Source organism: Anser brachyrhynchus (genome assembly GCF_964034855.1).
Source record: "Anser brachyrhynchus genome assembly, chromosome: 3".
NCBI lineage: Eukaryota > Metazoa > Chordata > Aves > Anseriformes > Anatidae > Anser > Anser brachyrhynchus.
Window position 1 is genome coordinate 125,098,052 of NC_137696.1, and position 17,669 is coordinate 125,115,720.

Genomic DNA, 17,669 nt, shown 5'->3' on the forward strand with positions numbered 1-17,669 from the left:
CAGTGCCCCGGAGAGGGCAGAGGAGGGCTGGGCTGGCCCCTTGCACAGCCCCAGGGCTCCACTTCTCAGTGTCCCTGAAAGAGCATTTGGGGAGCGCTCCCACGGCTCCAGAAATGCAGCCCCAGCTCTTGCTCCCCTTCCCGCTGCAGCAGAGCACTGGCTCCTTCCCCACTGGGCAAAGGTGTCCAAGACCCCCAGCCTGAGTGCCCCGCCACAGCCGGCTGGTCACTGCTACTAGCCCAGGGGAAAGATGCCCAGCCTCGGGGTCAGAGCCTTCCTCCAGACCTATTTCTCTGGGAGTGAAGCCAGAAATGGGATCCGTGGAGAAATGCAGTAGAGGAGGACCAGCAGCAGTGAGATGTCCTCCAAGGCTGCTGTGAGGCCTCGGGCAGGAGAAGGGCACGGGGTTGGGGCAGGTGGTGGTGCTGGGCTGGGGGCTGGCTGCCCCCATGCTTCATGCCCCCAGGAGCTTCTTGACCATGTAGCCTGGCATGCTGTAGAGGAAGAGGGCCACCATGATGAGGAGCAAGAGGGCCAGCACAATTTTGATGATGAGCCACTTGTAGCGGGTACAGATGAGGTATTTGATGGACTTGAGTGGGTTGAGGAACCAGATGAAAGACGTGTCTGGGCGGCTGCCGGGGAAGGAAACGCCTGTCATGAATGCCATGGCCATGGGGAGGGCAGGCAGCACAGCTAGAGCCATGGTGGGCAAAGGGAGGCCCCGGGACCCCCTTCCCTGGCCTATTTTGCAAGGGGAGTCAGCAGGATGTGTGCCAGAGAGAGTGATGCAGGAGTGTGAGGGAGTCAGGTGAAGTTGGTGTCCTGGGCATCAGGACCAGAGGGCAGGAGGTGGGAGGCCAGGAAAAGGGGATGGAGGCAAGAAGGGAGGGAGAAGAGGAAGAGAGGAACGGAACAGGGCAGTGAACAGTGGGCAATGGTGGGAACCACAGCAGATGGCTCTGCCCATAGTTCTCATTTCTACATCCCCTGAGGTGTAAGCCTTCTTCACCTCCCCATGTATGCCTCCCTCCCCAAGGGACCACCCAACAGCATCTCCTACAAGCCCAGGTATCTGCTGGGGAGAGGGCTTTCCTACTTACTTGGGTTTTTCCAGCGGGTCAGGCTCATTGCGAGCCAGCCCGGCGGGGGATTTCTCTGCCTCCTCTGCAGTCAGGAGGTGTAGTTCAGCCTCAACTTTCCCCTGCACAGAGAGAGCTCTGCTGAACGCGAGGCAGTGCTCCCCACCTGCCCCCCCGAGACATAGGAACAGAGGGGGCCTGAGGGAGCAGAATTGGCTGTAGGGGGTGTTCTGCAAAGAGCACAATCCCCACGACAGAAAATCACCCCCTTCTCCCCATCCTTACGGTGACCTCCAGCTCATCATTCTCATCCCTGGCCACAAATGGCCACCAGCCTTTCACCCTCTTCTGCTTGAAGATTGAGACCATGGGCAGCTCCGCCTCGTTTGTCACCATCTCCAGGCTGCACTGCTTTGACGTCTTGGCTCCCCGGGGGAAGCGGTTCAGGTCCAGCTCGATGGCCCCTGGCAGGAGATGATGGGAAGCAAAGATGTTGGCAGACCCGAAATGAGAGACCTTGTCTAGAGACCGTCCTGGAAAACTTTTTTTGGGGGAACTAAAAAGCTGACATCTTTGCTATGGGAACAGCCTTTGAACAGCAGCAGTGGAAATAAAGGCTCTCGTTCTATCTGCTCTTATACCTAAAGGGGTGTGAGAATTAAAGTTGTGTTTTTACAGCGTAAAATTACACTAACGTTGCATATTTGAAAGTGATTGTGCAGCCATAACAGTGGCATAACAGGGGGGAGTATGTTAAGCACAAAAGGGGACAGCGGAAGGTCCCACTGCCCCAAAATAACAGGGATAGCTAAGAAAAACAGGATGAGCACTACAAATTAGTAAAAAAAAAAAAAATCATGGGATATCTAGTCACAAGAGAAGAAGGAAAAAAAAAAGAGGAAAAGGAGAAATTAGTGGTTGGTCAAACAAAATTGTGTATATATGGTATAGAAAGGTGTGGAGTAGGTTGTGAACCTGTAGTACTCAGCCAACAAGGAAATGGGAGGAATCAAGCGTCGGGTGATAGGGAATGTAAGGTTATGATATACTTTTGCTGTGCACTCCTGCTTGCAGGACGCCTGCCATGGCAATCATGAATAAAAATGCTCCTTCACTGAGATCCGGTGTTACTGGCTGCAGATTGTTTCTCACAGGGGCTTGCAGGATATTTGGGCTTGAGGACCAGGGCTGCCCTCCCAGGCTCCGTTCCCATCTTGGTGTCGTCTCGCCGCACATCACCCCTGCTCCTCCAGCCGCTGAGGGACCCCCGCCGGCCACCCCATTGCCCCAGTTCAGCCCCTTCTTACCGAGGAAATCATCGGCCGAGAAGTGGTCGGCGTCCCACACCTGCAGGGTGAGCCGGGCCGGGATCTTGTACTCGGTCTCATCCCAGGAGAACATGGACTCCTTCTTGGAGATGACAATCTTCTCCTCCGCCATCAGGTAGTCGAAGGGGAAGATGTAGCGCCAGTTGAAGTTGCCTTCACCAGTCAGCGAGTGGTAATGGACGTCCGTGTCTTGCTTGTCCTCCTGCTGGCCCTTCAGCCACCTGCAGGGCCCAGAGGGGTGACAGGGGTGGCGTGCCCTAACAGCAGGGAGCAGAGGGCACGGGGACATCCTGCACGTGCAGCCGGGACGTCTCCAGGCCAGCAAGGCATGGACGGACTGGAAGGACCTAGAGCCATAAGCTTTGGGCTGGGGCTGCGTGAAGCACTGCAGCAGCCTCTCCGAGGGGCAGCATGGGCATGGGGCACAAGGTCCTAGAGATACCAGTGGGGTTTGAGGGCAAGAAACCCTCTAGTCTGACCTCCACTGACCGCAGGTGTCCATGGACTCCTTATTTTACATTTATTTGAGCCCCTTGTAAGGATTTAGGGTCTGATGCAGGGTCTGCTTTGGGGTGGGGTTGTCTCTGCTGACCCAGCCTCCAGCAAAGGGACCTGAGGAGCCCAGCTTGGCCGGATAATAACCCACAGCTCCAAGCTGGGTGTCTGGGACAGGCACGCACGGAGGTCACGCAGCCAGAGATGGAGATGGAGAGGCAGAGACAGCACAGAAGACAACAGCAGTGTTGGTGCTCACTGACCCCACACCCACAGCTCCCCCAAAACCCACCCTGGGGTCCCCCCAAGCACCAGCACCCCCCAGGTTGAAGCAGAGGGGGTGGCACGGGCTGACCACGCTGTACCTACCCCCGGACAAAAATGTCGCTGGATTTCTCGCCCGTGAAGTAGTCGTCGTCCTCCAGGATGACCTCGTCTGTGTTCCACACTATCACTCGGAGCTCATATCTGGCAGGAGGGAGGGAGACAAGGAGGGGAGGCGGTGGGGAAGGGGCAGGCGAAAGGGGAACCCTCCGGAAGGGGAAGACACCACCTGGTGCCTCCAGTCTTGGGATGTCTGGAAACGCCAGGGTGGTCGGGGTGCCCAGGCAGAGGGCTGGGCTGTGGAGCAGCAGCAGAGCAGGGAGAAGCGGGGCTTCCCCCCCCCCCAGCCTTGGGTTTTCCCCACAGATCTGGGAGATTTCCTTACTTCTTTGGTTTCCTGGGGGAAATATCGGTGGCAGGGCCAGGCGCTGGCATATCCATGGGGAACATGTCCACCCACATCTCCAGGCGACCCTGCAGGGTTGGAGAGGTGCAGTCAGCTCCCCGGGCCCCTCCTTGCTCCCAGACCCTGTAGCATTCTCCCCCAGCTCCTCCTGCCCTTCAACATCAGTCTGGCTGTGCCAGATGTGGGGCAGGGGCTGCAGCACCACGCCGAACCCTGCCAGATGTGGGGTGGGACAGGGCTGCCCTGTGCCAGGAGTCCTTGCCCACCCTCCTGGCATGGTGTGGTGCCAATGTGCACGGACACGGGGGATCCAGGGGACCCAGAGACTTGGGGGTATGAAGTGGATGAAGGCAGGAGAGGGGGAGACACTGGAGGTTCAGTCTGTTGGGGTCACCAGGAGGGTGCTAAGGGCTGTTGGTGCCCGAGTGCTGCTGTTTGGAGGGCGCCTCCATCCCCTCCGCTGACCACAAGGCTGGTGTGCCCAGCTGAGGTCCCTGCACCCTACAGGCTGTGTCCCCGCTGCCCCGGGGCCGCCAGGACCTGCTCGATGCCCGGCTTGTCGGGGTTCAGCAGCGGGCGCGTCTCCACGTGCTCGGGGACCAGCTTGCAGCCTGCCCGGGGGATGTCCTCCCAGTGGCGCAGCACACTCAGGGCCAGGTGTTCGTCGGTCTGCTTCTTCTGACCTGCGAGGGCAAAGGGAGCGCTGAGCGTGGAGGTCTGGGCAGAAGGACACCAAGGACAGCAAAAACCCCTCTTCCCCTGCCCCAGGAAGGACCCCGGCTCTTCCTGGCATCCCGACTGGGCTTGCAAACCTCTAGCCACAGCACCTTCCCCAGGGATGTGCCCACGCACACACACTCCCCTTGGATTCCTCTTCCAGCTCCTCCCTGCTGCAAGGAGCAGTGCTGCCGAGTAGCTACTCCTCTCCATTGCCTTGTGCCCACCTTGTCCTCGAGCCAACATTTCCTAACTCTTTTCTTTCTCCTCTCTCTAACCCTAACCATTCACGGAAGGTGGTCCCCAGCCAGTCTGCTTCTTCCCAGGCTAAACGAGCTCCATGTCCATTGACCGTGTTCTCCTCCTCCGCACCCCTCCTGGCCTGCCTTCATCTTTCTTGAGCACGTGGGTGCGCTGGGACACAACCTTTGAGGATTCAACTACATAGCGCGTGGCTTCCTAAGCCCTGGAAGGGCCGGGGTGGGCTGTTTTCATTGCTCCTCAGGCATACCAGGAGGAGGTTTCTGAAGGCAGCTTTTGGCCATGCCGCGGACACCTGTGGGTGACTCTGACAGCAACCCACTTGCCTGGGTGGTCTGTAAGACACTGGCAGGCCACATACTGCAGGATCTTTGCAAGGTGGTGGATGGGGAATGATTGCTGTGCTGCTTCAGGTGATGGGGCCACTGGACCTGCCTCCAGCCCTGGATGATGAAGAGATGCCCAGAGCCCTGCTGCCCCCAACCCTCACCCCACGGGGCAGGTACCATTTTCATCCTCGATCTCCGTGGGGCCGGTGAAGACCCTGTTGGCCACTTTCACTCTTCCTCCTGGCCCGAAGTGCGGCCCGTCCACCTTGCCCTCTTTGCACAGCTTGGACAGGATTTGTGAGGGCTTCATGGGGTCACGCCACACATTATACCCATGTCTGCAAATAGGAGCGCAAGGTCTGTGAGGTAGTAGCAAGACCCGAAGGCAAAAGCCATTTTGCTCCCCAGTGACGCAAATACTCCTGCCATGAAGCATCCAGCATTCACGGGGGAAGGATCTGAGGCTCCAAATGTGAAGCCTCAGAGCAGATGAGGTCGCTCTGCACCCCAATCTCTACCCTTTGCTAGCACCTTTCCACCCCAATCCCTTTACTTTGTGCTAACTCAGACCCCAGTGCACCCTACTTGACTTTGAAGCTCAGCTTTGTTCCTTTGCTCACCCATCTACTGAGCCCCACCAGTGCCCCTCAGCCCCTTCTGTTGCCATTGCCCATCTGTTTTGATCCTAAACCCCTTTAAGAGTAAAGGTACAGCACAGACTTCCCCATCAGCAGCCAATGGAAGAGGGAGATTCCTGCAGGAAACCTAGGCTTGGTGTGGAAGACGAGACAGACATGGGTCCAGGCAGGAGACCGGGCAGGGAAAGCTGTGTTCGTACATGGAGTAAGTCTGTGACACCCCACACGTAGCTCGGTGCTTGCTGTAGTAGCGGTTCTCCAGGTCGATCTTGGTCTCCCCAATGAGGTCATCTGTCCCCACCAGGTCCCAGTCGTACACTGCCACCGTCAGCATGGACTCCATGGGGAAGGTGGCCTCAATGTCAAAGGATCTAGGCCAGGGGAAAGCAGATGAAGAGGAAGAGAACAAGCTGAAGTACATGGCTGGTGCTCAAAGCCACCCGTGGGTGAGGTGGGTCTGTCCCTAGGCAGGAGGTAGCACATGGTCATTGCTTGGCCTGGGTGCCTCAACAGCCCTGAAACTAAGTTTGTGTCGCTGGGGAGCCAGGCAACCCTCTCACTGGAGTTCAGGCCTCATGTTTCCTACAGCAGATACTTAATTGTGATCAGATATGGACATCTAAACATCCTTTATCGTATTGACCATACTCCTGCTAAAGGAGAAATGGCTTAAATGAGGGTGCCTACGCTGCTCGTAAGGAAAGTTCATTGTGATGAGTCCCATCTTTTGAACCCCAAGCAGCTGTGGGATGAACAGGGTGCAGGTCCAAGGGCTGTCAAGCTTGGCTCAGGCTTAGCTCACCCTTTCCAGGAGCAAACAGGTAGCAGAGCTTGGGCAACTCACTTTCCAAAGACAGGGTTCAACTGCTTGGAGATGTAGTTCTCCTTGTCTTTGATGTCTGTCTTCCCCAGCTTGATGGCAATGTAGGGGTCAGCTTTCCCGTTGATGTCAGCTGGGTGCAGGTCCGTGGCCTAGGGGGGAGAAACGAGAGAGATCAGCTCCATCCGTGCTAGAGATCAAATCAGGAATGGCCCCGATCTTGGTCCCTGAAACCAGCAGTCCCTTCCCAGCCACAGCCACGTGGCTGAGCTCTTTGGTCCCTCTCAGCTGAGTCACTTGGATTAAACTGGTGAGAAGTCCTGCTGCGTGCTGGACCGGTTTGTGGGTTTGAGCTGTGGAAGGGAGCACAGGATCACACTTTGCCACACCATGCAGTTACACTCACCCGCACAATGTAGACTCGGACCAGCACATTGATGGGGTCGTTGCTGGGGATCCCCTGGAACATGCCGAAGTTGGGGTCGTATCCTGCCTCCTTGGTGATATCATCGGGGAGAGGCACTTTGTAGACGCACATGGAGCCCTGGAGGGATGGAGTGCACAGCCTGATCAGAGTCCTGCTGCCCCGGGAAAGAGGCTTGCCTAGGAATCAGACTAGCAGGGTGCATGGGCAGGGATTTCCAAGAGTAAAAGTGACATTGGGACAACAGCCTTGGCACCGAGCTGGGATCCTGTGCTGGGCAGGGGCAGTCCTGGGCCAGAGCAGCTGGAGGAGGCAGCCACGCTCTTTACGTCACTTAAATGCAAGCAAAGAGCTAAATTGGCATTAATTGGCTTAATCTGCCAGGCTCACAACCTCCAAAAGCAGCTCCACTTGTCCAAGAATCTTAGAGCTGGCAGAGGTGCTCCTGCATTGCCTGGGGGCTGGCGCTGGTGCCAGTGAGTCCAGGTGAGCACTACCGGTGAGAAAGGTTTCGCAGAGAAAACCCGGGGCAAGACTTATTTCTCCAGTGGCCAGCAAAGAGGATCTGCTTTTCCCTTGGCCTTCTTCAAGAACTGTGAAACATCCATTTGCCTGCAGATCATCCCCTCTGTGGATGCTCTACCTGGAGCCATCTGATTCCTGGGGCTGCCCTTGGAGGCTTTCCCTCCCTGCAAGGTGCTGTGGCTGGGTCAAGTCAAATCGCTTCCTATTTCTATTCCTGCTAAAGCACCTTCAGGAGAGAAGCCTGTAGGCAAGGGCTGCCCTAGTCTTGGTTTAACTCAGCAACCAAACTCACTTTGAACCTCCCCACTATCCGCTCCTCTTCTGTTGCGTTGTCGTCGTTGTCCCCAATCTTTCCACGGAGCAGGTTGAAGGTGTGCAGCCAGTCCTCAAAGTTATCAAACTCTGCTTCCAGCTCTTTGTTGAAGACCTAGATGATGGAAAGGAGGGGAATCAGGTAAAAAAAAAAAGGCTCCAGATAGCTGGGACTGACTCCCATCCTGCTTCTGTTGAGCAGGCAGAGCCTCCTCCTCTCCTGCTGACACACGCACCTTCAGCTCGTCGATCTTCTGCTTGTTCTTCTTCTCAGGAAGCTCAGGGGCCGACTGCTGCTTCTTCTTCTTGTCGTCTTTGGGTGCCTTGGACTTCTCCTTGTTCTTTGCCTGGCCCTTGAAGCCTTTCATGGGAGAGTCATCAAGTTTGATTTCTGAGGCCGAGGGGAAGCAGCGGGGATGGAGGAGATGGAAATGAGGGGGGGAAGACAGGGAAGGGGGGACTTGATCAAAGTCCTTAACACAGAAGGAACATGAAAGCTGACAGCTGTGACTGCCTGCAGCTCCCAGCCCAGCCCCGGAGCAACCTTTCAAGCCCTCTCCTGTCTTTCCCTGAGCCTGGCCATCGCTGCCCAGCTCACAGCATTTCCAGGAGCCCAGGCAATGCCAGACCGTTCTGCCAGCCCTCACAATCCCCGTCCCTCACTGCCTCGATCCGCCAGCTTTCATGACTGCTGGGCAGTGCAGACGGGGACAGACAGACGACCACAAGGACTTGGTGTGGAAAGGAAAGGAGGAAGGAATGGGAGTGCCAAGGGGAAATGGATTCTGCTCAGAAGACAGGACAAGAGTGATGTGGGACTCAAGACACCCCCTGGCAGCCCTGCCATGACAGCAAGCCCATGAAGAAGCTGCTCAGGGTCACCTCCAAGTATGCTTGGAGTCATCTCAGCCAAGAAATTTTGCATTACCCAGGCAAGACAACAACCTTCTGTCGTGTGAATGTGGGACATATGGAGAAGATGAGTGAAAGTCCTCAGGAAAACCCTTCCCAGCCCTGCTGGAGGGACCGGCAAGGGGCTGCAAATGGACAAGGTCACCCCTGGCCCATACAGCCCATCTCATTGGTATTCTTGGCCCATATCACTTGTGTTACAAATTTTATTTCAGTCAACTTTAGACACCTGCAGTGTCTCCTGCCCCTGTAGGAGCTACAACCCCCCCGATTTCCTTCGGAGACAGATGCATTTAGGGCACAATTTATCCTATTGCTACACAGTACTGAAAAGGGGTCAGAGATCTGGCACTAGAAGCTCATGATTTTCTTCTGCCTATGCTAGACAGGGAGAACAGACCAGGATGCCTCTACGCACAGGTAAAAGCGGTCAGGTTAGAGGAACTCCAGACCTTTTGTCTGGCTGAACCTTCCCTTGTCTGGCTGAACCTTCCCTTGAAAAGCTGGGACAAAACAAGTTTTCTTTCTTTAAAGCTTCCTGCAGAATGAGGATGGAAAACCCCACGAAGGCGATCTAGAACACCTGCTCCTTGGCACGCTTAGCAGAAGCTAAAACATCTGCATGGCCAAAGCAACACTTCCAATGACATAGGAACTGGTGGTTGCACAAAAATGCCCTGGGACAACAGCACAACCCCCAGCCAGCACCCCGCATTGCTCCCCTGCAGCCTTCCTCCCAGCAGGGGCGGGTTGGAGGCTGCCACAGTCCCAGGCTCTGCACCCCGGCCGTGTCAGCCCAGCACTGCCCACGCCACATCTGCAGTCACAAAAATCGATCCTGCTTTGGGCTGTACATGCTGGGAGCACCTGGTGTGGCAGAGGAACAACTGCATGCACCAAAAGGGGTGCCCGAGCACCGAGAGGAGCCCTGGTCCTTCCCCTGGTGGCCCCGCTCCCCCCCTGCTCACCTTCTGCAATCTCCATTTCTTCCTTCTCCTCTGCTTCTGCTGCGGCCGCTTCCTGCTGCCGGAGTTGCTGGGAAGGAAAGAAGTGAGCAAGGAGTGGGTGACTGTGTCGAGGTCCTTGTGCTAGAAGTGGCTGCCTGGGGGTCGCAGCTCTCCAGCTGTCCAAGCAGGGAGCTGGGGTCTGGCAGTGCTGGAGAGATGAAGCCTCGAGCTCTGAAAGAACCGTGTCTGCCTGCAAGCCATGCACCCCAAGTGCACCCAAGGAAGGGGAAGCCTGCTCGGTTTTGTCAGGTAAAAGCCTTGCCAGCAGGCTAGCAAGGAAAGCAGCACAGCCCCAAGCTTTTGGAAATAGCTGGAGAGAGCTGAGACCTTGCCTACAGGAGACAAGGTTTTCCTATTCTACCTTACGTGTCTCACCCCCCTGCTCTGCACCCACCTCCTTCATAGTCTCAATTGAAGCAAAATACTTGGACCACCAGTCCAGCATGCTCTCGTCCGGCTCCTCCTCTTCTACTTCCTCTCCTCCTCCTCCTCCTCCTCCTCCTTTCTTCTTCTTTTTCTTTTTCTCCTTCTCTTCCTCAGACTGCAGGGACAAGGGAAGCAAAGACAGAGAAGGAGAGGGATCAGATGAAAACAAAATGTCTCTTGATGTGCAAAGGAGGCGGGTAAAGCACATGAGAAGGCAGAGCCCTCCTGGCTGGGTGGCCTCCTTGGCTCTTTCCCCCTTTTACAGCCACAGGCATGGAGCAGCAAGGTGTGCAGGGCTCCAGCAAGACACAGTGTCAGAGTCCTAAGACATCCCCTCCTGTCTATCCCTATCATCAATGCATTTTCTAGGCTACAGCACCCGCACTGTACACGGCAGCAATCCTCTCTTAGCCCAGGAAAGTGCCCTGCATCCACCTAGAGGTACCACAAGTCCTTTTTGGAGCTGGTGTCTGGCTGTGCTGGCAGAAACCAGCGTCCCCCTCCCAGGATGCTGCCCTGCTGCTCCCGACACAGCAGGGCTGGGAAGCGCAGGTCCAGAAGTGCTTCCCAATCTGCAGGGACCAGCGCTGTTCTGTCTCTGCCTTGGGATGAAGGGGGTGCTGGTCCCCTTTGACAGCCACACAGAAGGGCAAGAGGGGGCACGGAGGGTTGGGAGCAGGGATGAAGAGCAGCTCCATCACTTACCACGTCCACTTTCACCACCGCGTCGGAGTTCTGCCGCCCGAGGTGGAAGGGAACAGGGAGAGGGAGAGCAGGTTAGCAGCGCAGCCGAGTACAAGCACACACAGGCACACGCGTGCACGGTGAGCCGGAGGAGTCGCAGACCGCTCGCCAGGGCTGAAGGAACCACAAGCCTTGAATGAAGAGCCCTGGCTGGGCACGCTGCTCGTACATGGGAAACGAATGCTGTGAGATGCCAAACCCGGGGGACACATCTCTCTGGGATTCCAAGGGAAAGTCCCACAAAATGAGAGCCTGGCTCTGGGGACGTACCCTGGCTTTCAGCACGGATAACTCCTCTCTGCCCTCTTGGAGCTTTCCTGCCCAGCCAGGGAGGTTTGCAGGCTACTGTGGTAGGCTGCTGGGGCTTTCCAGATGTGCTCATATGTGCAGTTGCTCCTCTTGCACGAAGCTGTGTGAGATGTACATGATACAGCTTCTTGTGCGGGTGCTAGAAACTCTGCATACCGCTGCACGTGTAAATGCACCAGGGACTTTGGGGTGTGTGCACCTGTACGTGTGCTTGTAAGGCACGTGTGTGCCATAGCCTTTCTGTAAAAGTGCACGTGTGAGGGGCCATGCACATCTGGAGCCCACAACGTGCCTGCAGGCACATGCGTGTTCTGCTCATCTGTGTGTGTTTGTTGCTGCAAAAGGCCCCCTGCAAAAAGAAACTTCTTTCTTTTTCGTGGATGAAGCTCTGGTGCAGAAGGGTATAAGAAGGAGCAGAAATTCCCATTCTGGACAAGAAAACGAGCACAGGTACATTCAGGCTGTGCACAAAGCCCCGTGCCTCGGGGACACATTGCCTGTCCACCGCTGGTCACAGAGAGGGACAGGGTTGTGCTCACGGGTGCTCGTTCCCATCTGGCTGTTTTTGAAGGAAAACATCGAGCTGCCTGATTTGCTTAGCCCAGGATAGTCCAGCTGAGCCCAGCCAGGACGGAAAGGGGCTGCTTTGTAGGACTGCTGATAACCCCAAGGCCCTTCATTCCGGGGGTCAGCCTGGCCCCATGTTCAGCAGGACGAGGTGGCCCTCCGTAGGGTGGGATTGGCAACTCAGTGAGGAGAGAGATGCTAACGTGGCGCTGACACACGGATACTCACAGCTTCCAGCTTCACCATTGTCTCCATCTTCTTGATGGGAACCTCAGGCTCCATGTTGACAACGATCTCCCCTGTGGGGCGAGAGCGAGGGGCCCCGTTGGCCATTGCCAGGTAGCCTTTGAGATGTTTAGCTGGACAGGGGACAGAGAAAGAGAGAACAAGGGAGAAGGACAGTGTAGAGAAGAAACTGAGAGCTCAGGTGAGATCCCTCAGGATTCATGATGGAGTGATGTGTGGCCGCCTTGCTCAGAGAAGAAGAGCAGGGAAAACGAGCACAGCCCCTTACAGCATGAAAAAAAAAAAAACATTCCCATAGCAAAGGGAAGCAGATGGTGACAAAGGCACCTGCCCAGCCTCCCAAGGAGAAAAGACAAGGAGAAGAGATTGCCCTGAAAGTAGCAGCACACAGATGCAACACAGCTCCAGATCTGTGTCTGGAGGCAGGGACGGACCCCAGCAAACCCCCCAGACCTCCCATCTCTGCCCAGCCAGGAGTGCCTCCACCTCCAGCAAGTCCCTTGAGAAGGGGAGCGATTCCAGTGGATCACCAAGCCCCAGGCTGCTGGGCTGGGTGCAGGGACAGTAACTTGTGATGGTTTTGCCGTGGAGGATTCCCCAGGGCTGATAGAGAATGGAGGTTGGGATTCGGAGGGTGGCCCCCATCTGTAGCTTTCCAGTTTTACCCAAATAATGGCAGCAGGCAGAGAGCATGGCAAATCCACCTCCCAGGCTTGGGGAGAGTGTGGGCTCATGAAGACGCAGAGAGGTTAGAGGTGAACCAGCCTTCCTTGTCTTACAGGTGTCGGGGGAGCATGCAGTTATTGCAGTGAGATCCACAGATGAAAAACTCGGAGGGGACTCGGGGCCTTACGCCCTGCAACTTCCCACCCTGTTGTCCCCATCCCTGAAGCACAGCTCCACCAAGATGAGGAAACATTTCATCTCCCTCTTAGTCCGCGCCCCTCCGTTGTCCGCAACCATGCTCCTGGTTACCCGTCATGTTCCAGTGCTGGGCCTTCTTGTCTGGCGGGCGGTAGATGAACTTTCGGAGGGAGCTGACGGCGTGGGAGCCCACCAGGGTGTAGCGCCCGAAGGCCCGGCAGTCCACCACCCTGATGTTCAGGGGCGGGTGGAGCAGCTCGTTCTCCGGGAGGTCCTGGGGAGCAGAGGGGGGCTGGTTAGCAAGGGACGTATGTCGGCTGTGGGATGTTCACTTTGGTGGTTGGAAAAAACAGCAGGGACTAAAGCACGGATGGTTTAGAGCAGCTCAGCAGAGCAGGGCTTGGGAGCCTGCAGAAAAAGCCCCCCCGCTGGCTGGGATGGAGCTCAAGTCCTCTGTTGTTGCAGGGGAGCTTGAAGCAAGGGTCTGGGAGTTCCAGTTTGGGCTTCAGAAAGGCTGGGTTTCGGCTGAGGAGCCAGGGGGAAACACTCACCACTTCGAACCACTTGACCAAAGTGCTGAAGTTGGGGTTTTTCTTGTAGTTCTGGATGAGGGCGGACTGCACCCCCTTCCCAGCGCACTCGATGTCCACCCGGGGCCGGTCCACCTGCGCCAGGTTCACTCTCTTCAGGTCCCTGAGCCCCCAGAACAAGATCTAGGAGAGGAGGAGGCAAGGCATGAACGTGAGAGGGCTGCCCTCAGCTTGGAGGCCAAAGGAGTTGGTTCTGAGCATCCCCTGGGAGTGTCTGAGACAGGGAAATGGGATCTCTTTGGAGTCCTGCAGCATCTCCATCCAGCAGAGACACCCGAACCCATGGGTGAATTGTGCACAGAACATCTCGGGCTGTATTGCCTCCACCTGCACTATCTAACAAGGCAGCCAAGGGAGAGGGATGCTGATGGCCAAGCCCAAGTGCCCTTTACCGCAGGCTCTAGGCTCGCTGTGGTGCCCACGTTTAAGCAAGGGGTGATCCAGTCGTCTGCTCTTTTGGGGTGGCTGCAGCCTAGCTCCCCGTGCAGCCACTACAGACAGATCCCTGCAGTGCAGACATCTGGGCTTGGTGCCCAGCTAGCCACCAGTGATCCCCCCCCTGGCCTCCAAACACCCGCGGGCAGGCTCTCCTGCCCTACACAACCCATCAGAAGCAGCACTCACAGCGTGACCCGGCCAAGGCCACGCCAACACAGCAGCTTTTGCTGTGTATCCGCCTCGCTGCTGAACATTAAAATCTGGTGCTCCGATGCAATTACCTCCACTCTGTATTTACTCAGCACCGGCCGAATCCCCAGTGGCACCGGCAGGATGGGGCCCCGGTCCATGTCTGTGGGGCCGTCGATTGGGGGCAGGTCCGACTTGCCCCCAGGACCAATCTGGAAGAGATGCAGCTCAGATTAGGATCACAGAATGATAGGATGGGTTGGGTTGGAGGGGACCCTTAAAGCCCACCTAGTTCAACCCCTCTGCCACGGGCAGGGACACCTCCCAGAAGCCCAGGCTGCCCATGTGAGCCACCCTATTGCCCCGGGGCTCTGAGGACAGGACCCCATCTGATCGCCACCACAGCCCTCAGCATCGCGGCATGGCAGAGACCAAAGCCCCAGCGCCGGGGTGCCTTGTCTTTGGAGCACATCACCGGTGCTGGGGAGGATGAGGTGGCTGCTGGGGTGGTTCTTTGGATGGCTCAATCAGTGCAAAGGGACCCCCAGCGGCCACCTCCCAGGCACTGTCTGTTCCTGGTGCCCAAAGATGCGTGGCCAGCCCTGAGACCGCTGCCCCAGCTGGTGCTCAGCTGCATTAGAGGAGCCTGCAGCCATTCAGCACATCCAAAGCCACCACTGTGATGAGTTTGCCAGGGCCTCTCTCCTCTCAGCTGGGAGGTCTCACCCCCTCCCTGCACACCAGGAGACTGCTGAGACGTGGCCGTACAAATGTGACAGTATCAGTGCATGGAAAAGAAGGCAGGAGAGAGGGAGGGTTTAACCCTGGTACCTCCATGCACTATGTGGATAAAATTTTGCCGTATTCTTGGGATGCTGATCTGATTTCTCATCCCTTTTTCCTTATACCTTCAACCTGGCATCTCAGAGAGCCCCAAGACTCCCATTGGCATCTCCCAGTGATGCTGTAGAGAGTTTGGGCTCATGCAACCCTTTAGTGGGGTGCCCTGTCCAGAAGGAAGCTGGGACTCGCTGCGCATCATCTTGACCAGCATAACTGGGCAGGAGCTGCCCTCTTGCTGGCTCAGTAGCTGCGTTAAACCCTTCTAGCTCCTCTAAGATGTACGAACTACCTGCTGTTTGTGTAAAAATGGACTGACCCCACTGCCTTGCAACCCTCCAGCCCGTCCTTGCCCTCCCTCAGGCTGGGGTTGTTGGTACCTGGAGCAGCTCGAAGGCCGCCAGCAGGTCGCCCGCGGTGGAGTTGCCCCTGTAGATCTGGTAGTACTCCAGCTGCGGGGGGAACCGCGGCGGGCAGTACTGCTCATCTGACATCTTCACCACCGGTTTGGCAAAGGTGCGGCCCATGAAGTCAGCTTTGCCCTGGGGAGGGGAAGAGAGCGCTCGGGTTTGCTGGCCCAGCACGACGCCTCCCAGCTCTCCCCACCGTGGTCAGAACAGGACCAGCCCCCTGGGCCTGGGCCACCAAAGCTCAGCGCCAGCTTTCACTCCTGGCTTCCCATCCAAAGGCGCTTCCTAAAGCATCAGCATCTTCAAGTAAGGTGAAGGAGATGGCCTAGGGCTGGGACAGCAAGAAGGCCAGGGTTGAGCAGCCACTCCGAAGGGAAAGACTGAGGTAACGTCTCCTTGATTCCCACCTCACAAAAACTCTCGCTTCACTCTCCATAAATAAGATATCATTCAGTTGAGTCTAAGAGATTTAATGAGAAGCAGAGGCTCCTAGTCCATGCCCTGGGAGATGTGGGGAGACCTTCTCCCAAGGGTCAGGAGAAAGGCTGCTTCTTGCACCCTATGCACTATTCACCTTGCCTGTGAGCCAGGAGCGATTGCAGCATCTATATCAGAGATTTTCCTCTGCTGAGATTCGTCTTACCACAGTGTCCTGGTCATAGATCTCAATGACAATTATAGGGGGGTCATCCCGCATCTCATGGGCTTCTCCGTACAGCTCCACGTTGTCGAAGACCAGCAGCTGGTCCCAGGTTGGGCAAAGGGTCTCATTGAGGACCTGGAAGAAAGGGAGAGGGACTTACTGGGACCCTGGGCAGGGGCGGCACGCAGGCTGTTGGTCTCAGTTCTCCTGCACCAGGGGCAGTCACAGGGATGGGTTCTGGAGAATGAGCACAGCCCCAGCCTGTCTCAGCCACGTCTCAGGCTGCAGCTCCAGCGCCTGGCTGCATACGTGTTTTTTGGGCCAGCAAGCCATGGGGCATCTCCCAAGAACTTTTCCCGGTAGTAAAAAGCCACAACAATGGGAAAGCAGACACAAGTTATTCCCACTTCCCACCAGCTCTCCAGGTCAGGAGATGGTGCTCACCTCAGTGCATTGGCTCTGGGAGGTGAAGAAGACTCGGGCAAAGGGGTCCGAGAGGCCGCTGCTGTCAGCAGCAAACAAACTCCTGGCCTGGTACATGTGGGCTCGTAGCTGGAAAACCTGCTTCTCTGCAATGGAGAGGGGCAGCGAGACAGGTTGGTACACAAGTCTGGAGCCCAGCCGTAGGGCTCAGCCTGGAGAGCAAGGTCTCTGAGGCATGCTATTGCTCAGGGCTGGCACTAATGAAGGAAATTGGTTCAAAATACGATTCCCAAATGGATAAGGACTTCCTCAGCATCCTGCTCTCAGCATGCAGAACGGCAGCTATGAACGGGGCAGGGAGGAGGAGGTACAATTCCCACACCCCAGCTCCCCATAGGACTCCCCATGGGACAACTGGAAGTATTTCCCCTTAGCTCCTGGAAGACCCTTGGCCCAAGTGGTGTCCAACCAGGCTCCCCCTGCCCTCCGTGTCCTGTCCCCAGAGCCACCAAGGGCAGCAAGCTCTTACTGGTGTAAAGGAGGCTGATGGGTGGGAAGGACGGCAGGTTTTGGCCTCTGGCGATCTTCTTCTCCTCGAAGCCACAGGGCAGGCCGCTCAGGAAGTCCTTGCGCTGCTTGTTGAGGCCCAGCCACAAGTAAATCTCCATCTTGGCCTGAACCGTCCAGCCAGCAGGTCCAAAACCCCTCTTCCCAGGTAGCTGGGTGCAAAGGACAGATGAGTTTAGGTGGCAATAGGGGAGGCCTTAGAGCTGGACAGACCACCATTGCTTGTACCCCACTTACACCCAGGGACGCAGCCCTCATCAATTTGGATCATGCCCACTACTCTGTCTCATGCGTTATCTTTTTCCTACCACATTGGCTTCCTCTTTCCAAGACAAATTTCCCTTTCCTGGCCAGCCGGATCGAACATCTCTCTCCTTACAGCCATTTCTCACCCACCAGACTGCATATGACCAGTGGTTTACACTTCCTAGCAGCACATTTCCACTATCAGTGGTGGATCTGTTGTGCGTAGTATTCAATCACCAGCAAAACTGGATACCCAGCTCCCTCATCTCCAGCTCCCATCCTCCCAGTTTGTCCCTTCTCCATCTCCCTCCTCCCGGCTGCAGTTCCCCAGGGAAGATGGGCAGGCACCTTGAGGAAGACGGTCTTCACTTTGGCGCAGTCCTTGCCCATCTCCTCATCCACGATGGAGTAGAGGATGTCCTTGGAAGGGACGCGGGCGTAGGCAATGCGTTTGTTGTTGCTTATCATCCAGATGAAGATGTCGGGAATGGTGTGTTGGGGCTGCGAACACCGGCAAAGAGCCCTGTCAGTGTCTCAGCTCTTTGACCACTGAGGCACTGGCAGGGCTGTAGACCTTTGGAAGGCAA

General features: G+C 56.5%; 1 protein-coding gene across 2 annotated transcripts in view; it reads right to left on the minus strand.

Annotated features, from left to right (window-relative positions):
- Positions 1–308: 308 nt before the first annotated feature.
- OTOF (otoferlin) overlaps positions 309–17,669 on the minus strand; it is a 76,580-nt gene continuing 59,219 nt past the window's right edge. The window contains exons 22-46 of one of the 2 annotated variants that reach the window (XM_080584139.1): positions 17,431–17,583; positions 16,799–16,988; positions 16,291–16,415; positions 15,847–15,981; positions 15,174–15,335; positions 14,046–14,165; positions 13,288–13,449; positions 12,848–13,010; positions 11,855–11,985; positions 10,712–10,741; positions 9,975–10,121; positions 9,542–9,608; positions 7,898–8,022; positions 7,642–7,776; positions 6,807–6,944; positions 6,425–6,552; positions 5,781–5,951; positions 5,120–5,280; positions 4,176–4,318; positions 3,615–3,703; positions 3,275–3,373; positions 2,390–2,631; positions 1,368–1,546; positions 1,104–1,204; positions 309–635 (exon numbers count right to left, since the gene is read on the minus strand). In XM_080584139.1, coding sequence (XP_080440265.1) covers positions 455–635; positions 1,104–1,204; positions 1,368–1,546; positions 2,390–2,631; positions 3,275–3,373; positions 3,615–3,703; positions 4,176–4,318; positions 5,120–5,280; positions 5,781–5,951; positions 6,425–6,552; positions 6,807–6,944; positions 7,642–7,776; positions 7,898–8,022; positions 9,542–9,608; positions 9,975–10,121; positions 10,712–10,741; positions 11,855–11,985; positions 12,848–13,010; positions 13,288–13,449; positions 14,046–14,165; positions 15,174–15,335; positions 15,847–15,981; positions 16,291–16,415; positions 16,799–16,988; positions 17,431–17,583 — 3,477 coding nt within the window. In that variant the 3' untranslated portion in view covers positions 309–454. The remainder of the gene's footprint in view (positions 636–1,103; positions 1,205–1,367; positions 1,547–2,389; positions 2,632–3,274; positions 3,374–3,614; positions 3,704–4,175; positions 4,319–5,119; positions 5,281–5,780; positions 5,952–6,424; positions 6,553–6,806; positions 6,945–7,641; positions 7,777–7,897; positions 8,023–9,541; positions 9,609–9,974; positions 10,122–10,711; positions 10,742–11,854; positions 11,986–12,847; positions 13,011–13,287; positions 13,450–14,045; positions 14,166–15,173; positions 15,336–15,846; positions 15,982–16,290; positions 16,416–16,798; positions 16,989–17,430; positions 17,584–17,669) is intronic. The other variant, XM_080584140.1, reaches the window with a different exon arrangement.